This window comes from Trametes versicolor, assembly GCF_000271585.1.
Source record: "Trametes versicolor FP-101664 SS1 unplaced genomic scaffold TRAVEscaffold_3, whole genome shotgun sequence".
In the NCBI taxonomy this organism is placed as follows: domain Eukaryota; kingdom Fungi; phylum Basidiomycota; class Agaricomycetes; order Polyporales; family Polyporaceae; genus Trametes; species Trametes versicolor.
Window position 1 is genome coordinate 1719411 of NW_007360323.1, and position 20911 is coordinate 1740321.

A 20911-nucleotide genomic window follows, 5' to 3' on the forward strand; every position below is an offset into this window, starting at 1 on the left:
TAGAGACCGGCCGTGCCGCAGTTGGCGTAGTGATGTGGGGCGCCGGCGGCACCGAAGGACGTCGAGTGCACGGTGTTTATACCGACTCTCGCGGCGCCTCAAAGTCTCTGAATATGCAAATGCGGGCTGTGGCGGACCATGCCACCATATGCCGACGCTGATAGATTACGGCGACAGCCCAGATGAACGCGAAGAGAGAGCGGCCGCGATGTCGCGTCGCGTCATCCAGCGACTCCGGCATTCCCGGACCACGCCCGTCCGCGGCTCCGGCTACGAGCGGCTACCCCGCATCCGCCACCTGCCACTCACCTCCACCATGGCCGACGAGGACACCGCACCTAAGCCTCAGACCCAGGAACCCGATGCTTCAGCAGCAGGAGCAGAGACAGCACCAGAGCTCACGCCTCCGCAGAACGACCCTCCGCCCTCTGTTGCACCAGCGCCGGAGGATCGCACAGAGCTCCTGCAGCGGGCACGCGCTTTCCTGAGCTCGCCACAGGTCCGCCATGAAGACCTGACCGCAAAGCGGAGATTCTTGGGAGAGAAGGGACTGTCTGAGAACGAGATTGAGAGCCTGCTGCGTGAAGTGGTATGTGCCATCGCCGCTTACTGACTCCGTTGCGAGTAACTAAACAGGGTGTATCATGAAGCCCGCGCCCCCGCCATTACTTCCGGCGAAGACATATCCGCAACCACCGCCTTCCCGCCTACCGCGTCTGCTCCTCGACTCTTTGCGCGCCCTCACCTGGATAGCAGGCGGGTCCGCCGCGCTCCTCCTCGCCTATTTCGTACGTGCACGCTGTTACCCACACCGTTCTCTGCTTACGCTCCAACCCGGACGTTAGCGGTTCATATACCCCAGGATTGCACAGACATACCAAGCCCGCCTATCCCTGCGCACGCAGCGCAAAGCCTTGCTCGAGCGTCTCACAGGCTCGCTACAAGATCTCAAAGCCACACAGCAGTCCACATTCGCAGTCCTGCCACAACCCGAACCCCTCCGCGAACCTGCCAAGTACAGAGAATACCAAACGCTTGACAAGCTCGCAGAAGCGAGTAAGGGTGAGCAGGACATCCCACCGGTCACGCTCCTGCGCTGCGCGATCCAGGAATGCTCAAAGGGCACGAAGAAGGCGACCTCCGCGGAACTCTTCAGCATACTAGAAGAGAAGTTCCCGTGGGTCGCAGCGGAGGGTTCTCAGCACGAGGTACGTCCCGGTGCCCTCGTACGATGTGCAACTTGCTGAACCTCTGATGCACAGGAGACGCTCTGGGAAACGCTCACGAACTCGCCCATGTTCCAGCCTGCGCCTCTCCCTCCCGCCGCCCCTTCCACAACATCTCCCGTCCCTCCCCCGCCCGCCCCCTCCCAAGACACAGTCTGGACATACGTCCCCCCACCCCCACCCGCCACACCGCCGCTCCTCACCTCCCTCTCCACCCTCGCCTCCACACTCCCCACCGCCACATCCTCCCCCTCCCAGCCCAAATTCCAGCACACCTTCCAGGCGCTCTCCGACCTCACCGGGTACATCGCCGCGCAGACGTACGCCGCCCCGCACACGCTGCGCGCGCCCGGGCTCGGCCTGGGCGTCCCGCTCGCGCCTGCGGAGGAAGAGGTGCGGCGCGAGATTCGCGCGCTGAAGGGCTTGGTGCTGAACCGCCGCTCGTTCATGCCGCGCGCGCCCCCGGCGCCGTTTGCGCGGCCTGTGGAGCCTGGTGCGGCTTAACACCGAAGTGCATGTGCGGTTCATTTTGGTTGAAAGGCTGTACATGCGTGTATACGTTCAGGCACGTACATACTATCGTTTTGAATGCCGATATTTGCCCGTGGAACTGGAAGCTCGCAGTGCTGCATGGGTGTGCATGGTGCGGGCTACACGGAGCCCGTGTTGCAATATATCGACTCGCAGTCTCGCACAGCTATTCGTGACGATCTCGTCGCACGACCGTGGATACCGGAAGCAGTTCGTGTTCATGATCAACGCGAGTTTAGGCTGAGGACATTCGAAGTCAAATTCATCTGCTATTCCATATAGCTGCCGGACCGCACAATCCCCGTGCCGTGCAAATATGGACGTTGTCCGAGTCGCACACGCGCGTAAAAAAAAACCATACAACATTCGACCCGATTATGAACAAGGTATAGTAGCAGAAATACATGAGCCGAGACCGCTGCTCCTCGTCAACGTCTCTAATCCGCCGCACAAAAGCCCGTAGGTAGATTTAGGCCCACAGAACTTTTTAACGCTAATAAGGTCCACCCCATATCAGAAGTAGAAGCACCTAACCACCAGGTTGGCGTAGTTGGCGTCGCCGGTCGCGGCACAGGGGCGCACGACATGCCCGACCGGCCCCACCAGCAGCGGTCAAAGTCTTCCTCTTCCCACCCCCGGGGACAGAGGGCCTGTACCATTTTACCACCGTCACCGGCTCGAGCAACATGTCCCACCAAATCTAATCGTATGTGAAAATCAAGGAGTGGAAGACGTGTGTGCATGTGCGTGTATGCCGACGGCCCAGCCAGACTAGCTACAGTCCGCAATGAGTGTCCGAGAAAACGTTGTGCTACGATCGTCTGTGAATTCAGAGGATGCAACGGAGGGTTCAGGTTCGGAAAAGCGTTAGAGCGCGAGTCCGAGGATGAGGATGGGAAGGAGCGGATCGTCGCGAGGGACGAGAGAGCTGCCAGGCGGGGAAGCGCGCCAGCCTTATTGCCCCGCCGCCACCGCCCAGGGTACGATAGCAGGATAGGCAGGGAGGGAGGAAGACCGGGCGGGCGGGAGGCAGGGACGCCACCGGGCGTCGGGCGTGCGGCGGCTAAACCATGGGCGCGCGGCGCCGGCGCGGGTAAAGGGGCGCAGCGCGCGCATATTTCGACAACGGCAGCGGGCGGGGCGGGCAGAGAGGGGCGATTCGCGCGGGGGCGTCAACGATGCGGAAGAGCTTGGCGATAGCAGCAGGCACGACAGGAGAAAAACACGGGTGCGGAGTCTGGTATAGGTACAAGCGGGGGAGTCGGACGTCTCGAACCCACGGCGCCGCCGCACGTGCAGGGCGGGGGTGCGCACGCGTCGCGTCCCGCCGCGCGCTCTTTCGGGGGTACGGGGGGCGCGCGAGGGTGGGGCGGGCGTCCGCGTCCAGGTACAACATGATGAGGGGTCAGTGATGGTACATGCGGGCGTACGCGTGCCCGCGTGTGATCAGCACTGGCCGAGGAAGCTGTTCTTCGGCCACTCCTGCGCGTAGTCGCCGCTCCACGTCGTGAGGTTCGGGTTCGAGTACGCCTCGAGGTACGTGTTGATGTAGTCCTGCGTGGGGTAGTCCTTGGGGTCGCACCCGATGTTGACCGCGCTCGAGGGCTGGTACACGCGGATGTAGTCCACGCGCATGTGCACCGGGAACGGGAGGTGGTCCAGGTCGATCTCGCCGAAGTTGTACGACATGCCCAGGTTCATGATGATGTACTGCGGGTTCGGCGGTGTCAGAAAAAAAGGAACTGACAGAAAGAGACAGATCGCGCTCACCATAGGCTCTGGGGGCACGGGCCGCTCAGAAATTTCGACGGTCGGATCGGGGCCCATTCCAGTGCCCATCAAGGTCCACGAAACCTTGTTGTTCGACACCCAGGTGATATACTACCAACAAAACACTGCGGTCAGCCATCGAAACCTATGCAGACGTGCGAGTAGACACGTACCCCTTCCTCGAAACCCGGCTGATACTCAAACCCGTATATCGAGAAGCACCCGAGATCGTATTCGTAGCAATTGGGGTCCGTCGCAGTGACCACCGACGTCGCCTGTTGCGTGACGCTACCGGTGAACGTGTTCAATTCGGAGATTGACGGGTCCACGATAATCTCGTTCTCGGCCGTGTTGTTCCACAGGTACGCGTGGTTGAATGGCTGCAAAACGCGCAAACTCTGGTGAGCGGCAATCCTGCGCTTCAAATGCCAACCAACTCACTGCCCACTGTGCGCTTTGAGATACCTGTGCCACTAACGGCGTCCCTGTGATCTGTGCCTCGAACATGTCGATTTCCGGCGCAGCCCTGCCCACGAAGCTGCCGTCGCTGTGTTTGGGACCCGGGTGCGTCTCACCCGGGCATGTACACCGCGAAAGCTTTTGCCCGGGAAGGAAGGAGAGGATCCCATCGTGTCCGGTGTCGCCGTTGACCTGCGCAGCCGCGGGCAGGTTGTTGATGGTCTGGTTCGCCACCGTGCCGATGTCGCATGTGTCGTATGTGTATGGCCACTAGAATATGTCAAGCCACATAGAATACGTTTGGAACGACAGATGGATAGGATACAATCATGGTCAGCGTCTAGTCGTCCGTGATGAATCGGATGGAATATGCATACCATGCCCTCAAGCGACGCGCCGTATCCTGCGCGACCTAGGTTACCCATTGTCCAGATAGCAGGCCACAGCCCCACGATGTTGTTCACTCCCGGAAGGGATACGTTCGCCTCGATATAACCGCCCGTGAAGCAGAACTTATTCCAAGAAGTCATCATGCCTGGAAATCGTTGATGAGTTAAACTGGTGGGTCGTCTGACTTGTAGGAGCAGAATTAACATACCGCCCTGGAAATGCAGATTGTGAGTCTCTTTCCTCTCCAGCGTGATGACCAGGTTGCCATCCTGTGTCGTGATTGCCTCTGGGTCATACCACTCCAGGTTGTTAGTCGCCCAGTAATGCAGGTCTACCGCCTCCCAGTACGGATCGTCGCCAGGGTAGAAGGTCCGCCCGTCGACGTTGAACTCATCAGAGAACACCAGCTCAAACGTCTCATCCGAGTGCCACGCCTGCTTCGTGTAAGCGCTCCTTGGAGTGTCGACATCAATTAGACTACGGTGTCCCGGAATATCCGGCACCTATAGATAGAACACTTATTGTTAGACGTCAGACCCACGAGCTGTGTGGACGTTACTCACCTGGCCGGAGGCGTTCACTCCGCCGATGTTGAACGCTCCCAGATTGCTGAGAGGTTTCGAGGTAAGGGCTGTGATCATCGGGTACCCGGCACTAAGAGCGGAGATTAGTATAGTTTCTTCCGGGAACATTGATCTAGCTAAGGAAGTGAATGATAGAATTCGAGAGCGTACTGTGCACTGGCATGTCCCTCGTGCCATTCATACGTTGCGCTCAATACCCGAGCGCAGCAGTCCAAGGAGTAAACTTTGGGTCGAGACCATGTGCCATCTGGACAGGTGTAACGTCGCTGATCAGAGAAATCACATCTGTCCAGTTCGGCGATACCAGTCCTTTTTTTGTCGTACTCAGGCTAACTCAGCAGCCCGTTAAATGTATAGTCCAGCTGAGTGTGTGCGATGGTGCATAGCGGGATGGTGTCGCCGGTACGAGAAACCGGGTTCATGTGGTGGTGGAGTGCCGCTATAATAGTTCCGGGTAGAAGTGATCGCCACCGTACCGGCGGACCGCGGGGTGCAGCGCAGCAGCATCCAACAGCGGTGCAGACGCGAAAGCAGCAGCGACAAACGAGATACTCACAACAACGTCAGAATGCCGATAATGAGGATCATCAACGCGCCGAGGTTGGTGACCCCGCGCCAGGAGAACACATGGCCGTCGTGTTCAATCCATTTGCCCTTATGAGTGGGGGCTGGTTCTGGCGTGTGGAGGTAGTCGTCTTCCTCCTTGTAATCGAGCGAGAGGTCTGCGCCCCACTGCTGGGGGTCGGGCGAGAACGTGTACTGTGTGTGGCGAGGGTGAGGTGCGGTGCAGAGAGGGAGAGAGGGCGGAACGTACGTCGTCGCCTAAAGACAGTGGGCGGCTTGGGCCGATGTAGGGCGAGTCGGACGCGACCGATAATGACGGACTACTTGAAAAAGCGGTGAACCGATAGGCTATTGAGGGGTATGATGATAATGAGCGGTCTTGGAGGAGGTGCGCAGAGGAGCCTGGAGCATGAGAGGGCGAAGAGTCGTAGGAGAGCTTGGACAGGCGTTGCTGGTCGGTGAAAGGATCCGAGACCGACGAGGCCGGGGTAGGAGACGCGTTTCGGAGTGGAGAGGGTGCATGGAGCGGGGGCGAGCCTTGCATGGTGGAGGAGAGCAGGCTGGAGGGGGGAGGAAGGCAAGGACGGGGGGCGGGGAGGGGAGGGCGACGATGCGCGTGAAGGGGAAGGAAGAGGGCGGGGAGGGGGCACGGGGGGCGAGAAATATTCGGATTGGGCGAGCCAGGGCGAGGGCGCGAGAGGGCATGATGAGTTGGGACTGGAAAAGAAGAGGGACGCACCAAGGAACAACGCAATATTCCCCCGCGTCAACGGCTGCCTTCCAGCGCTTTCCCCGCGCCCCATTGGGATGACGTCAATCCCCGGTAACCGCCTCTATTTTCAACCCCTCCGCTGTCCCTCGCGCCCTCCAGCGTGTCCCCTCCTGCGCGCGGCATACGCGTCGCCCGGGCGAAGGCGCAGTATCGACAGAACCCACGCAGTTCGCGTCCGGGTCCATGCAGGGAGACGGAACCGTGTCTCGCTCCCGATCCTAGCCGCCGATCGCCGCACTAGCACCTTGAATGCCGAAAAAACCAAATGTGGAAGGAGGCCTGCCTCATTTAGACACCGGGTCTAGGCTCAATTATCGAGATTGGGCGTTTCGGTGGCATACCGCAGCCGCCGGCGATGGCGAACACCCGTCACTCGTCGCCAAGCATCCTCGACCTCCCCGTCTGCCACAGAAAGTGCGCGCTGAGCAGGGAGGACTCTGTGTTGTCTCTGCAACCTGCAACAGCGCTCTTCGTCGTCTTCCGTTGGGGCGCATCCGCAGCGGCGCGGGATCATATACAAGCAGCACCGACTCCCGCACAGAAGATGGTAACAGCCCGATTTCCCTCCAGAATCACTCCGAACCTGGCCCCCGCTGCTCCGTAGTCGCCGCCATTCTTCCCACTGCGTCTCCCCGTTCCCTCGTCTATACTCGCCAGTGGATTCCGTGCTGCGTCGCTTCTCCGCTCGTCGCCGTCTTGCTGCTCAAGCATGCCTCCCTTGCAACGCCTCCGTCTCCGCAGTCTCACCTTGAATGCAACATGCCTGCGCATGCTGACTTCCCAGACGTCTTGTGATCACCACGGACCGCCTCCTGCTGAAACATTCACGCCATCTGTTCAGAGCTTTCTTGACATCTACGAACATGCCTGTGCTGTCCCTTGTCTGGATGTTACTGTACGGTCTCAACACCCGTTTTATCCTCGAAAATCAGATCAAGATATGACACGATAGTACATGGAACGCTCTCGACGTGATACCGCGCTCCGACCTGTGTCTACGACTGCTCTTGTTTGTATGTTTACTCCCCATGACATGAGAGACGCAAAATTGAACTGCATCACCCACGGTATGTTTCCTACTCCCGATATCTTTGACTGTACACATACAATGCTGATTCAACACATACCTTCAAAGTTGCGGCCGATAGGCCGTGCGCAGGCGCATTAACGAACAGGATCATGACTGGTATTCTGAACCGGGCGTGGCGCACGCCGCTGAGCGAAACATAATCACCGCCATCCCAGACATAACAACCTCCCGCCCCTCTAACAACTCTCTGATATACAGAACCACAGCAGCCCTAGTTCTAACCTCCTAACAATCCCCTCACAGCCCATGACCAAGCACCTCAATACATTCTACGGTGCTTGCGCGAGGTCCGCACCATCCTACACAGCACGACGCCGCCGACGCCCAAGGCACACCGCGCTCGCTCATCGCCGCCTCGGCGTACGGCGTTCCCCGACTGCGCCTCCATCTACCAATCAGCCAGATGGTACTCGCGCTGACACGCCTCTGCGCACAGGCACGCCAGCACGCGCGCGCGGAGCGGCCCAGGTCCCGCTCCCAGCCTCCAGGGCGAACGCCGAGGTTTGAACACACGTCGGGCTCGACAGCTCGGATCGTGGCTCAGGTCGTAGGCCGCCCGACGCACAATCACGGGCGTATAGCGTGGGCGTGAGCGGTGCGCCGCGCGCGATGTCGACAGGAGTATAATATCATGGCTTGAGGCCAGGATCTAGTGGGCCGCCGGGATTAATCATGATGGATTAGTGCCGTTCAGTAGCACCGTTTCCTATATAGGCCTGACCTCTCGATAGTTGAGAAGGCGCGTTTTTACGATCATGATGAATGGATTAAGGCAGGTCTTCAGTACTTAGGACTTGGTTCCATCGTTGAGTAACTGGTTTGTTGTGGAACTTCTGACCGTTTCAAAAGCTTGTTCACTTCATTCTAGTGCGCATGAACTCACGATTCACCACTCCCATCAAGCACCGTCGCAGCTGGTAAGTGAGTCAAAGCGTCCGACGATGCACTGCTTGATGATGACCTGATAAACCCCGGTCGGACACATCAGCGACATGAGGGCGGCGCGAGATTCATGTGCACGCAGCGCACGTCCGACAGGTCATCGGAGGACACGCAGGATGTGTACAGCCGAGCCCAGAAACCAATGCATATGATATACGCGCGCGGTAGAGACGACTACAGATACAGCGAGTACTACAAGGGACGATACCCCAAGACATAGATGTGAATGAGTATGTACACCGTAGTAGTAAGAGAACCCGGACTGGATGAGGGGGGCAAGGACGGAGTGGGGCGAAGCACTAGGACGCGTGGAATGAGGGGGGACGCGGAGAGAAGAGTGGGTGAAGACATTGCAGTATGTACGTGAGATGTGTGTGGCCCGGACGATGATGGGATACGGTGGTCAGAACGTGTTGCAAGGGAAGAGGGACGTGGAGGTCCGGATATCTAGCATGGATGTGATGCTGGGGGAAGATGGGCGCGTGCATCAGAAATGTGAAGATATCTGCTGTTGCATGGGCAAGGACCGGATGAGGGTGTGAATGAGGCGAGTGACCGTGTCGTATGATGGGAGAGGAGAGGCTGGTGAGGCGAGGCGACAAGCATGGAGGAGTGTTGTACACAATGTCACGGGGTATAGTTCAAGACTGTCGTAGGTGCAGCGGCGGGTGTCGTCGCGTGTCGTTTTGCTTCCAAATCGGCCAGACATAAGGACAGGAATGGCCAAGTGAGCGAGATCGGGATGTCATGAACTGTGCGGAGGTATCTAGCACGAGCGCAGCAGCGCCTGCGCACGGCTCGCGTGCGCCTTGTCGACCAAGAGGTTCGCAGTCTTGTACGTGGAGCTGTACATGTGGTTGATCCCGTTGTCTTCTAGCGTCCGCGAGAAACGGTTGACTAGACCGTGTTTCTCTGCACATCATGATAAGCAGACGCTCTGAGTTCTGCTTCAAAGTGAAGACGCACCGAGCCCGAACTTCCTCAGGTCAATCTGGAGACACTTGAGCGTGCCATCAGGCTCCGGCAAAGCTCCATCCGCGTCGTCATCGACGCTGCCTTCCTCGTCTTCCTCCCATCTCTCCGGGGATGCGTTGCGCGAATCTAGTACGTCCAGCTCCTGGCTGCACATGACCATGTGCCGCTCGCTGGCCGGGAATAGCGTCGCTAGCAGAGAGACGGGAGCGGCGAGAGATGACCCCTCAGGCGTACGTGTGAAGGAGAAGAAGGGCACCAGGGGTGGGGGTGCGGACTCGCTTGACGACGAGGACGTAGAGCGGGAGCGAGGACTGGGCGTCACACTCTTCGAAGGGGCGTGGACCGTGCGCAGAGTATCCAAGTGCGGGAGTCGGGGGCGCCGACGACGTGTTCCGTCCTCATCGTCACTCGAATCATCGTCATCGAAGGTGTCGTGAGTTTCGTCGCGTTCGTCCTCAGGGAGAAGGTCGTCCCCTAACGGGTCCTTTTTCGGTGACTCGGGCGCGACACGCGTGGTGGTATCACTCCCACTTCCGACCTCGCCTTCGCTTAGGGAAAGTACCCGGAATTGCTCTTCCGGTAGCGCAGGGAGCATGGAGGGAGATTGCGGATGGGCAGAGCGTGCTCGCCTCTCTGATGCGCGTCGAGACACGTCCACTGAGCCCACGATGAGCTCGGGGAAGGCGACCAGCTTGATGATTTTGAGGGACCATGTGTCCGCACTATCGTCGGAGAGGCCTACACACGTAATGTCGGGCGAGAGCACGCGGACGTCGCATGCCGAAGGAGAGTGCGAGAGGGTGCGGCTGCGCGCTGGGCGGGCGGGGGGAGCGCCCGTCGGGTCCGCACGAGGAGTGTCCTCCGGTGTTAACGGACTCCGGGGATCGTCGGGCGGTGTAGATGTGCGATGGAGAAGCTCCTGCGACCGCGAGCTTGAGCTACTCGTCGTGCCGCTGGTGTTGCTCCTGGACCGAGTGAAGATGATTCCACTGTCGCTGCGCCCTGTGCCCTGGAAAGTGTTCAAGTCAATCATGCCGATAGGCGGCTCGTCTTCGCCAGTTGGCGAGATCAAGGGCGACGCGAACGTCGAGATCTGGGCCGTTAGGTTGGAGGGATCGGAGAGGTACAGATCAAATCCTGCGGAACCCAGCAAAGACATGACTTCGGCGAGGCGTTCTTCCTTGACCTGTGAAGCAAGACGTATGAGTACAGCTTCGACGGCAAAGCGCACGATTGCGTAAAACGAGCTTGACACACTGGGGACAGGCGTCTCCAATGTGTAATGAGCTCCATCGTGGCAAACGCGTCTGAATACAGATAAGAAACAAGGGTGGTGAGAAGCCAGAAGGGTGATACCTATTTACGTACTGCACGCGTGACACTGAACACGCAGCAGCGGTTGCATCGCAGAAGCGCAGTTACTGCTAACCCGGAGAATATGGATGCTACTCACGAAGATGAAGTCACTCATGTACGAGGACTGGTACAGGATCGAAATCCCAGCGGCGGCTAGCGGTGCAGAGAGCTCATGAACTCTAGCGCCGGAGTTGTCTGTACGGGGGGACATAGACCGGAACAGTCAATGGGAAGACCATAGCATAGGGAGCACGCTCCACGCACCTAGGCAGTCAGAGTGAGAGTCTATTTGTAGCACTTTCCACCGCTCGGAGGTGACCTCGACGGGCTCCCAGTCCTCTTTGGTGCGCTTCGCTCGTCGGGGGGAAGAGTTGGCGTCCGTACGAGATTCGCGATCACGCTGGCGCACACGACGCGCATCCTTCCTAGCGGCCTTGTGGAACTCCTGGAGAGTATCATACTCGGCGAACAAGCTGACTTCGACCTCGTTACATGTTACGTTGAGGAACACAGGGGTAGGTTGGAGAATTTGGCGGAGAACATGCTGCGTAAAATGCTCGAGCCGTGAACGAGGTAGATGGACGAGCGAAAGGGAGACGGGCAGCAGGGAGATTGTTACACTCTCGGCGTCGCTCATACGGGTGGGAGGATAGGGGCACGGGCGTAAGGTGGCAAAGAGAGGGCGGCGCGAGCCGTGGTGGGGGTTCGGGGAAGAGATGGGGGAGGGGGGAGAAACCGGAAGAGGGTAAGTACTAGGGAGAGGAGAAGCCCTGCCGGGCAGCTAGATGCGACCCGGCAAAGATCCAAAATGCGAAGGACATCCTGCTCCCCGTAGGCGCCCGGTTCTGCTTTAATTTGGCGCGTGTAAATACCGGGCGCGTTTCCCGATTGGGGCTTATCTACGCGACGTCCGCATCAACAAGATCCGCTTATTTAATTTCAGCGGCGTCGGCCTCTGTGCCTTTATCGTCCTCACCGCCGCGGCGCCCTCCGTCGGCCGCCCGCTCGTCTTCCTCCTCGACGCCCGCCGCTCTTCATTATTTCTCGCCGACAACCTAGGCCTGCCACGTCTCGGATAAGTCTAGAAGAGGCATAGAGCTGCGCGCACAGAGTCGGCCCGTCTTCTGATGTTCCCTGGACTCTCGATCTTTGATCCACGACCATACGTGACCTCTGCGGCACGTCCATGTCCCAACGCCGCGGCAAGTCCTTTTCCATACTGCATATTCCAACAGCGTACACTGTGCAATTTCACGCCTGTATCCCGTAAGCCTCCGTCATCGCTCAGCCCACCGTCGCCACAATGATCTGCACCCGCTTCCAGCCACGCATCTCGCGCACGGCGTGTCTGAGCATGTCCAACACCAATCCATGAACGGCGTGCCCCGGCGTGACAAGCAGGGTCTATGATGCAAACCGGGCGCGTCCAGCACGCTATACCTGCCTTCCATTGCTTCTGACGTTCCCATCAGCCCCGCACCATTGTGCAGGCCGCCATACTGGCCTTCAGTACCTTCGCATGTGCGCAGGCCGCCAGCTGATCACCAAGTTTCCCCAGTGCGAGCGAGCAGGAACGTGCGAGGACTAGCCCTCTCCGGCCTCCCCGATGCCGCCGTCCATACCGGCACAGAATCGTGAGTGCGCAGCTGCTCACATCTTTCTCATCCATACTTCCTTCTCGCGGCCGTAGCCCCCCTTCGGTCACTCTGTCGAATTCCGGTGGGAAACGATTTTCATAACCCCCAAACACTGCTCTGGCAGGAGTGCACAGGTTCTCATCATCTGAGGCGACTGCTGGCCTTCTCGCCGCGCAACAATCCAGCGGGGGCCGTCCACGTATATAGGGTTTGGTGTACTGTAGAAACTCTACGGTGGTTCTCATGATCCGACAGCTGGGCGCGATCCAGTCGCTCGTCCATGGTCAGTTGACCGCCTGGGTGTAGATAAAGACCTACGTCTTCTGGACAAGAGGTTCCCATTGTACGACGCCACGAAGGTGCCGTGTCTCGACCGTGCCGTCTTCCAGTCTAGGTGCGTCCTTGTCCACGTACAGATGGCCGCATTTCTGCGTAGTTGGCCGGGTCGGCATCGTAGTCGAAGAGCCTCCTCTGGGAGGGTCGAAACGCATACGTTTGAGGGTTAGCAGGTAGCCTCTATGAGCGGGCCCAGTGCGGCCGTACCTCCCCCATATACAGCTATTTCCCAACCGGCGGTCCGTGTGCTGGGTCGCCGCTTCCTTCTGCGGCGCTTTATGCCGTTTAAAGAGTACGTATCTCAGCTGTTCAGTGCCATTCAGTCCACTCGTGGTGTCTGCATGGGATTTTCTTCGATCGCATTCAGGTGACTCTCCGAGCTTCCTGGGCGTCCGCGGTGTACGTTGGCTGTGACCGACGTGGTACTCTATTACGGCTCAACCTACGGGCCTTCGGCACTGCTTGGATCGTCGCACGTCCGGATGGAGGAGTTTCGCACGTATACCCCGCAGTACACACGAATCGCTGCCTATTACTTGCCGCCGGGTGCCTCGACAGAGCAGATGTCCCAGATTGCAGGTATGGTCGCCCGTTCATTCCGAGTGTATGGGCATTAGTCTTGTAGGCTTTGATTCTGCCAGACTGCCGCTGCACCTGTTTGACACTTCGAACGACGCCGGTGACAGATTACTAGTACCGGTGCGTGCCTCGTCGTTCAGGTGTGCCACAAGTGTGCTCATTCTCGTCCTCCCCGAGCCTCCTGACAAAGATCAGACGTTTGATAAATTGCGATATTTCCCGACAGGTCTTAGCACCCTCACACGTCCGAGGCCGACGAACGTTCGCGGGAGAACATGTGCAACGTTCTATCAGAGCGAGCGGTGCATACCCTCCCATCACCGCACAGAGGGCTTGATAAGGGATAGCGCAACATATATAGCAGATGCTTTCCATTTCCGCAGCAGATGCTCAGGCCAGTCACTGTTGCCGCTTCTAGGCAAACGCACCTCCCGGGTCCAAGTCCTCCCTGGGTGTCATGACATTGACACGGCCGCCACTCCCGCCCAAGCGTCCCGTGGTAGCATCCGCAGGCAACCGTCCAAATACGCATACGGGATCTCCTAGTCTGTACAGACATCGCACCCGCACCCTACTGCTTCGCATCCTCCTCAACAATCGCATTTCCGAGTGGGGGCTCCTCGGTGCCCCGCAGGAAGTTGAGCCACACCCATGACATCCCCCTGCCTTCCATGTCGTACCAGTAGTTCACCGCCACCGTGAACCCTCGCTGGCGCACGTAATGCCACCAACCTGCCGGAAGATACAGGGTTTCCCCGGCGCGCACCGTGACATGGATAGGGTGCGCGCCCGAGGGCAACGCTCCGGGTGCAGTGGGGTCGGTTACGGACGACCAGCGGACCAGCGGCGTGTCGGCGGGCGACCGGACGAGGTCCAATTGGGACGTCGTAGAGGTCCGAACGTATGTGGCGTGCGGATAGCGGCGCTCTGCGGGTGCACATCAAAGGTGCGATTGAGTTGGATAACGGGACCGTGGCAGGGCTTGGTATACGGACCTTTCAGGCACCAGCCTTCGGTCGGTGGGAGCAGCGTGAAGTGCTTCGAGCCTCGGATTACGGTATACACGTTCTCATAAGGGTCTATGTTTAACGTATGTGAGAACGGGAGAAGCGGTCTGTGCCGAGGCGGGGACGCACCGCTGTGTATGCTGGTCACGCTCTTCTCGTCGCCGATCCATAGGTTGACAGCGTCGGGTACTTTGTCTGTAAAGGGAGACGTTGGAGGACGTGGTGGCTGAGAGAACTATATGCCATACCTAGCGCATCGCTACACCATGGGACCTCACTGGGAACATGATCCCGCAGGGGCTCGAACTCGGAGGGGTCCTCTCCGCCGCTCAGATCGAAGTAGCGGTTCGTGAAGAGGTTCCCGTTTTGCGACTGCAGGTAGTGCACCTCCCCGCCGGAGTGTTCACCATCGAAGCCGTCTGCATGTCCAATTGCACGCGGTCAGGTTCATGATATCGTTTGATAACTCTGTTGAATCGCACCTAACCTGAAGAGAGCGTCTCAAGGAAGGATTCCATGGTCATCTGCTCCGTATGGGGTTCCGCGAAGTATCGTTGGTTGTGCGGCCCAGAAGTCACAGCGTCCGCGCGACTGTAGGTGCGGTGTGAGACGCAGAAGCTGATGGAAGACCTGCAGTGTGTACCCATTGGGTGTAACAGCAACCGATATCTCTCTGTCGCCCATCTTGTTGCTGATCCACTCTTTGGACCAGATTTGACTGTCTCGAGCGTCCGGGATCGCGGTATCTTTGAGACATGTCAGATCAAGGCCTATAATTGCGTTATGCAACGGCGTACCCCTAATGAGCACTGGACGTCCTATACGGATGAGTCGGGAAAATTCCAACGGGGACGGGAAACCCTCCAGGATGTCATATTGTGCACCGTTCAATTCTGTGCGTTTCCGTCATCAGCCACTCCAGTCACAGTTTTCTTAATCAAAATGACATACCATGGTATTCCTCTGACAGCCATTTAAGAGTTCCCAGGCAAGAAGAAGGCTCCCCTGCAACGCGTTCTGCCATCTTACCCAAATGAACGTGGTGGTGTTGTGTGTCCAAGTATCACATCGTCCACAGATCGCGGAGTACACAACTAGACGCTCAAGATTATCTGGTCCCTTGCGCGCCTTTCCTTTCTTGGCGAGAGGGCGCCACTGCGCGTATCGCCCAGCGGGTCCCTGGACGCGGCGGCTGTACACACCTTGCCTCAACCCCGCGACCACCATGAGTAACCTTGAGAGTGAGTGGGTCTCAAGTACTCCTTGTCTCTTACGCTGACCTCCCGCAGAGACCCTGTTCCAGTTGAAGGTCCGCACCCTGAGCTGTACCACTTGCATGACCTTCGCAATAACCCCGCCCCGCGCCACAGTTCACCGCAAAGACGCTGAACCGCCAGGCAAAGAAAGCACAGAAGGATGAGAACGTGGAGAAGGCGAAGCTGAAGAAGGTGCGTCCCTGTCTCTACACGCCTCCGCGCGCGGCCGCTGAGCACAGCGTGCACCAGGCCCTGCAGCAGGGGAACGCCGATGGCGCACGGATATACGCCGCGAACGCGATCCGGAAGAAGAACGAATCGCTGAACCTGCTGCGGCTCTCGAGCCGCGTCGATGCCGTGTCCAGCAGGGTCGAGACCGCGGTCACGATGCGCCAGGTCTCGGGGAACATGGCGTCCGTGGTGAAGGGGATGGACAAGGCGATGGAGAGCATGAACCTCGAGCGGGTACGTCCCCCCTTAATCATTTCTCTCACCCTCCCGTTTTCTGTGCCTGACGGCGGTACCTGTGTTCGCAGATATCGGTGGTGATGGACAAGTTCGAGTCGCAGTTCTCCGACCTCGACGTGCAGACGTCGTACATGGAGGAGACCATGTCGAACACGACCGCGACGTCCACGCCGCAGGACGAGGTCGACGCGCTCATGAAGCAGACCGCGGAGGAGGCGAACATCGAGCTGCAGCACGACCTCGTCTCGCCCTCGCAGGAGGCGCCGCACGTCGAGATCGCGAAGGAGAAGATCGGCGAGGAGGACGACTCGCTCGCGGCGCGCCTGCGCGCGCTGCGGCCCGCGACGTAAACGTCCATATGATGTCGGCGTGGCCCACCCGCGGAGAGATCGCAATGTTGGACTAGATGCTCGTTCGTTCGCGCAGCTTGTATACCTCGTTAATGTACTATCACGGTATGTATTACTTCGGATCGCCCCCTCGAGGAGCGAACACAACACAGGAACAGGATATGGGAAGAAATTAGGATATCATCAGGAGCGAGCGCGTAAGGTCGGAGACGTATGCATGGCGAATTACAAGGCGTTGACAACATTCAAGGCACAATTAATGTAGCTAATCGTGAAGGGGCGCGATGCAGGGGAATTCCAGATGCCAGAAAAACCGAACCGGGTTGGTGTACACGAAGAATGCGGGCGTATAGTGTGGGTAAGAAGTACAGAGCGAAGTGAAGTAGAGCACGAGAGAACCGGGGGAAGTAGGCACATCATAGATCGAGAGCATATGCAGCATCGGCGAGGCGTGAGTTATGAGAGAAGGCGTGAGCGAGGATCTTCCAGGGGCGTGGGGGGAACGTGATGGCAGGAAACGTGGAGAACGGCGTGAGCGGGGCAACAATTAGACTATACGTTACGTGCTCGGAACGCCGTGGGTCGTGGGCGAGGTACGAAGCAGATCCAGCAGGCCCGAAATGAAGAGCCCGACGTAAAGGGAGGAAGGGGAGCATAAACACATGACAGGAGACGAGGTGAGTCCCAGCGAGTTCATCGGTTCTCAGAGTCCTGCACGACGCGCAGGAACTTGTCCAGGAGTATGCGCTTCCGCCGGTGGTCTACGCCGGGGGCGCCGTCGAGCAGCCGCTCAATATGCGCGAGCAGCCCGTACGGCCCGTCCAGCGGGATCGCGTTCGCGTCGAAGCGGTGTACGTCTGCGGGACAACATTAGCGTGAGCGACGCCCGCACACAGTATAGAGGATTAGACGACTGACATGTTTTGAAAATGCCGTACGCCGAGTCTCCAAGCGCCTCCTTGAAGGCCACTGCAACGTCCGACGCAGCCCCCACAGTCAACCTACCCTCCTCATCTGCGCCCCGCCACCTTGACTTCGATCGCGCAGCCGTGGTGCTCGCGCTCATGCCCAGATTCCGAGGACCGACTTTGAGCACCGCCTCTTCCCGCACCCGAGACGGCGCCCATGTCAAGCCGAGACCAAGGTCGAGTGAACGGCCCTTCCCTGCAGCTCGTGCCTGCTGCGACCGCGATGGCGGAGGGTTGGAGAGCGGAGATTCCGGGCGCGCGGCTTCGCGTGCGGCGGCGCGCCGCTCATTATCCGCAGGTGAGCCAGGTATCGGCGGCATGGCAGGCTCGAACTTGAATGGGCCATGCGATCCGCGCGCCATGCGTTTTCCGTTATTGCGACCCCAGCTCCCATCACGCCCATGTTGGGACTCGCTGCCCGAGTGCGACGAGATGGGAGATGCAGGGACGACGGCGTCGCGATGGTGGCTCGGAGCGGCGAGACCGCCGCGGTTCGGTAATGAGGTCGACTGCGAGTGGCCATGCCGGTGACCCGAGCTAGACTGCGAGTTATCTGTTGTGCGCCGAGAGGGCGGGTCCGCGAAGTGAACATCCGCCGGTGGCCTGCCCTTGCCCTTGTCGAGGATCGCGCGTGAGTGGGGAAGAGACGAAGGTGCGAAGGCAGGCTCGGATGATTCGTCCGTGCCTCTTCGCGAAGGCCCTCGCGCGCTCAGAGTCCTCTGCATGGTGTGCTGCGGCGGCCCTCCGACGCCCATCGTTCGCAGCGCGGTCTTCACGCTCACGCCCGCGTTCCCGCCACCGACGCCTGCGGACATCGGCCGCTCAAAGTCAAAGCTGCCGTGCTTGCTGCGCTTTGTGTGCGCCGCCAGTCGGTCGGCACCCGATCGCGGGTGCGCATGCCCATGGGGGTCTTTGCTCCCGCTGTTCGACGTCAATAGATCAGATCAAACCCCTTAGCTCTCTCTCTCTTGCTGCCCGTACTGCGGTTGCTCGTCGTCTTCTCCAAAGGTACGGCCGATAGGTGCGTGGGCTGGTGAGACTCACGCGGTCGTTCCCTGGAGAGGGGCGAGCCCACCCTCCGCGGGTGGGTGATGTGCTCGCGGTCTTTCTCCCGAATAGCCAGGTCCCGCCGCTGTTCCCGCGCCTTCTCCTTCTCTTTCTCCCGCCGGTCGGGCCCTCTTTCGGCCTCCCGGGACCTGCTGCGTGCCTTCTCCCTCTCCTTGCCCTTCTCCTGAGATGTGTGCGACCCCTTGGAAGAGCCGCCAACCAATCCGCACAGCGGGGAACACCGGCCCTCCATGACGCTCATCCGTGCAGCCTGATCGTCTTCGTCGGGGTCCGACCGCAAGTACCCACCCCGGGACATAGGTGGAGAGGAACTGAGCACATGGACCGGGGCACGGCGTGGTTGTGGAGCGACAAGCCCCGGGAGGGCAGAGCTCTTGCCGTAGTCCGAAGGCATGCAAGACGTCAGGCCCTGACCATTAGTGACTTCGTCCACATGCACGGCGACGCCCTTCCGAGTGCTTCGGTGTGAGCGTTGCGACCCAGACTTCCCCGCCCAAGCAGGGTCGTCACTTCCGTGCCATACAGGGTCTGATGCTGCGGGTGCGGCGGCGGACGGCGTCGTCGGTCGCGACCTCCCCCTCGCGGATTCGCCGAACGAGCTCTTGCGAGGGCTAGAGAGCAGCATCCCGAAGATATTGAACGACTTTCCCTTTCTTGAAGACGTGGACTTGCTAGGTTCCATGGGGAGGAGTTGCGCTACGAGCTCAGCGGTAGCAGTGGGTCCCGTCCTGGGGACCGTGATATGTTCGGGTCTCTTTGAACGCGTCTTGTTGGAGGTCGGGATGGGCGATGTAGTGCCAGACAAAGGTCGTGAAGGTGACCTTGTCATAGGTCGCGAAGGGCCTGCAACCGGGGCATCGATGTCGGGCTCAAGACTAGAATGGCGCGCGTGTAAGCGCAGTGAGGCGGTGTGCAGAGTTGTCGGCATAGGATCGACGATAGCGTCCAGCGAGCGCGAGCGGCGTTTCTTCGAGCGTGAGCGGGATCGCGAGCGACTCAAAAAGTTGACGATCTGCGCAGGAGGGACGCGAAAAGCCATGTTGCGAAAGCATGGCAAACCGCCGTCAGCACCGATCGGTGAGGAAACGCGAGCCGGCTATACGCACCCTTGCACCGAACCCTCTCCCAGGTCGCTCTTCGGCTGGGTCCTCCATGCTTTGCCCTTCGTCTACAGCGTGTGCGGAGAGCTTGACATAGTCCGTATACACGCTACGTTGGTTCTCGGGATCTTCCGTCTGGAAGACAACGTGCCCCAGCACAAGCGTCAGAGCATGCCCAAAGATGTAACAAGAGCCGATCAGAGATGCAACGCACCTGAGTTGAGAGGACTGTGTGGATCTGGCGCGACTTGCTGTTCGAGCGGAGGAGGGAGTAGAACTGAAGGATACACGGACAGGCGGTCAACACGTGTTAGGCACGACGCACGACGCGGACTATGTAGATGGACGCGCAGGGGGCGTGTTCAGAACTCACATCCTTGGAAAATCGCACGCGTGCCGCGTCCATCAAACCTAGGCTCGCCCTCCGTTCGCACTTATCGGGGCGTTCGGCCATGTGCACAGAGCGTGTACCGGGGTCGAGGAGAGATGTCGGGGTTGTTGAGGGAGCGAGAGACGAGTCGGTGATGGTTGATTCGGCGTCAGCCATGGTTCGAGCGAGTTGGTGAGAAACGAGAGGCGATACATTCAACACTGGGGAGCGTCGTAGAGAGCGGTGGATGAGAAAGAACGGGAGAGGTTTGTGAAAATGGATGGCATGGACGTCGGCGGGGGCGGGCGAGGACGCCGGATTGGGGAGTAGCACAACCGTGGGAAATTCCATTGTGGCGCTGTGTTCGAGCGGGGGACTCGCCTCGAGAACTGCGCTCTACGTCCTCTCGTCTTTTGAACACTCGGACGCCGCAGAACATGCAATGCATGACGGCTGTCGGGCATAATGAGACGTCTCTCGCTCGCTGTTCGCTGACGGTAAGCACGCGTCTATTCATACGTCCGGCCGTGAATCCGGGGCATCTCAGGGGTACGCAGCACAGGGTGCTATGTACTCATGCTTCCAGCGTTCTGTGCGCCTTTGCACTGCGATCGCATGTACGTCTGCTGGGTGCATCGTACCACAACAGGCACGTATTTGGGCTGTTCCTCTGCTGCACTGGCTGCTGCACAGAGTCACTCGAGGACGGGAAGTTGGAGGTCCAGCAGACGGCAAATTGTCGCCTGTTGTGGCGGCGCGTCTCCTGTGTTTACTTCACTGCCAAATATAAGGTCTAAGGGCTGGCATGCATGGACCCTGAATATGACGACGTATATGAAACCTTGCCTGCAGACTATCATGGATCAGTCGGTACGTACCTGGCGCGCGGTCGCGTATGTCGGCTTTCAGGTCGAGCGCGAAGTGCTTCATCTACGAACATCTCCAAGTACTGGCAGCTGGTCCGGCAGTACCGGATCTATCAAGGCTAGTTGGTGGCCGTCCATTTGGGTATGCTTAATGGTATGGTGCGTATACTTCGCAATTCTGGGACATACATGAGTCTCTGTGGTCCATCGCGTTTGCGAACAACGTGGGTACGAAGTGCGCGAGCTC

General features: G+C 59.1%; 7 protein-coding genes across 7 annotated transcripts; 2 read left to right on the plus strand and 5 right to left on the minus strand.

Annotated features, from left to right (window-relative positions):
* Positions 1-451: 451 nt before the first annotated feature.
* TRAVEDRAFT_97869 (uncharacterized protein) lies at positions 452-1688 on the plus strand (the record flags this gene model as incomplete). Its single annotated transcript, XM_008037383.1, has 4 exons — positions 452-589; positions 651-788; positions 846-1208; positions 1263-1688. Coding segments are annotated over 4 exons (1065 nt in total), but the record flags the coding sequence as incomplete, so codon positions are not given.
* A 440-nt stretch (positions 1689-2128) lies between these two features.
* On the minus strand, positions 2129-6066 carry TRAVEDRAFT_143729 (glycoside hydrolase family 16 protein). The gene is made up of 9 exons (XM_008037384.1): positions 5775-6066; positions 5517-5719; positions 4940-5030; positions 4585-4879; positions 4364-4521; positions 3969-4256; positions 3701-3907; positions 3528-3638; positions 2129-3467 (listed from the first exon to the last, which is right to left on the minus strand). The coding sequence occupies exons 2-9, from the start codon at positions 5546-5548 to the stop codon at positions 3204-3206; spliced, it is 1446 nt and encodes a 481-aa protein (XP_008035575.1). The 5' UTR covers positions 5549-5719; positions 5775-6066; the 3' UTR covers positions 2129-3203.
* Positions 6067-8748: 2682 nt separating this feature from the next.
* Positions 8749-11296, minus strand: TRAVEDRAFT_56940 (uncharacterized protein; the record flags this gene model as incomplete). The annotated part of the gene is made up of 4 exons (XM_008036993.1): positions 8749-9240; positions 9295-10489; positions 10757-10854; positions 10924-11296. The coding sequence occupies 4 exons, from the start codon at positions 11294-11296 to the stop codon at positions 9095-9097; spliced, it is 1812 nt and encodes a 603-aa protein (XP_008035184.1). The 3' UTR covers positions 8749-9094.
* Positions 11297-13782: 2486 nt separating this feature from the next.
* Positions 13783-15259, minus strand: TRAVEDRAFT_69995 (Clavaminate synthase-like protein; the record flags this gene model as incomplete). The annotated part of the gene is made up of 8 exons (XM_008037385.1): positions 15170-15259; positions 15016-15111; positions 14862-14964; positions 14706-14809; positions 14467-14637; positions 14348-14413; positions 14207-14290; positions 13783-14138 (listed from the first exon to the last, which is right to left on the minus strand). Exons 1-8 carry the CDS (start codon positions 15240-15242, stop codon positions 13783-13785), a joined length of 1053 nt encoding a protein of 350 aa, XP_008035576.1. The 5' UTR covers positions 15243-15259.
* Positions 15260-15435: 176 nt separating this feature from the next.
* TRAVEDRAFT_163153 (vacuolar assembly protein DID2) lies at positions 15436-16464 on the plus strand. Its single transcript, XM_008037386.1, has 5 exons — positions 15436-15459; positions 15508-15527; positions 15589-15666; positions 15724-15939; positions 16011-16464. Exons 1-5 carry the CDS (start codon positions 15444-15446, stop codon positions 16290-16292), a joined length of 612 nt encoding a protein of 203 aa, XP_008035577.1. The 5' UTR covers positions 15436-15443; the 3' UTR covers positions 16293-16464.
* A 521-nt stretch (positions 16465-16985) lies between these two features.
* TRAVEDRAFT_116616 (uncharacterized protein) lies at positions 16986-17580 on the minus strand (the record flags this gene model as incomplete). The annotated part of the gene is made up of 2 exons (XM_008037387.1): positions 16986-17149; positions 17211-17580. The coding sequence occupies 2 exons, from the start codon at positions 17578-17580 to the stop codon at positions 16986-16988; spliced, it is 534 nt and encodes a 177-aa protein (XP_008035578.1).
* Positions 17581-18191: 611 nt separating this feature from the next.
* Positions 18192-19975, minus strand: TRAVEDRAFT_35176 (uncharacterized protein; the record flags this gene model as incomplete). Its single annotated transcript, XM_008036723.1, has 4 exons — positions 18192-19340; positions 19435-19563; positions 19643-19705; positions 19802-19975. The coding sequence occupies 4 exons, from the start codon at positions 19973-19975 to the stop codon at positions 18192-18194; spliced, it is 1515 nt and encodes a 504-aa protein (XP_008034914.1).
* Between the last annotated feature and the right edge of the window lie 936 nt (positions 19976-20911).

Excerpts from the sequence above, each read along its gene's own strand:
- TRAVEDRAFT_143729 (XM_008037384.1), bottom strand. The coding sequence starts at position 5,548 with ATGATCCTCATTATCGGCATTCTGACGTTGTT. Across the intron at positions 5,031-5,516 it reads ATCGGCATTCTGACGTTGTT|TGCCGGGTACCCGATGATCA; the intron begins GTGAGTATCTCG and ends CTCCGCTCTTAG. Across the intron at positions 3,639-3,700 it reads AGCCGGGTTTCGAGGAAGGG|TATATCACCTGGGTGTCGAA; the intron begins GTACGTGTCTAC and ends TTTTGTTGGTAG.
- TRAVEDRAFT_163153 (XM_008037386.1), top strand. Across the intron at positions 15,528-15,588 it reads AGACCCTGTTCCAGTTGAAG|TTCACCGCAAAGACGCTGAA; the intron begins GTCCGCACCCTG and ends CCCGCGCCACAG. Across the intron at positions 15,940-16,010 it reads AGAGCATGAACCTCGAGCGG|ATATCGGTGGTGATGGACAA; the intron begins GTACGTCCCCCC and ends CTGTGTTCGCAG.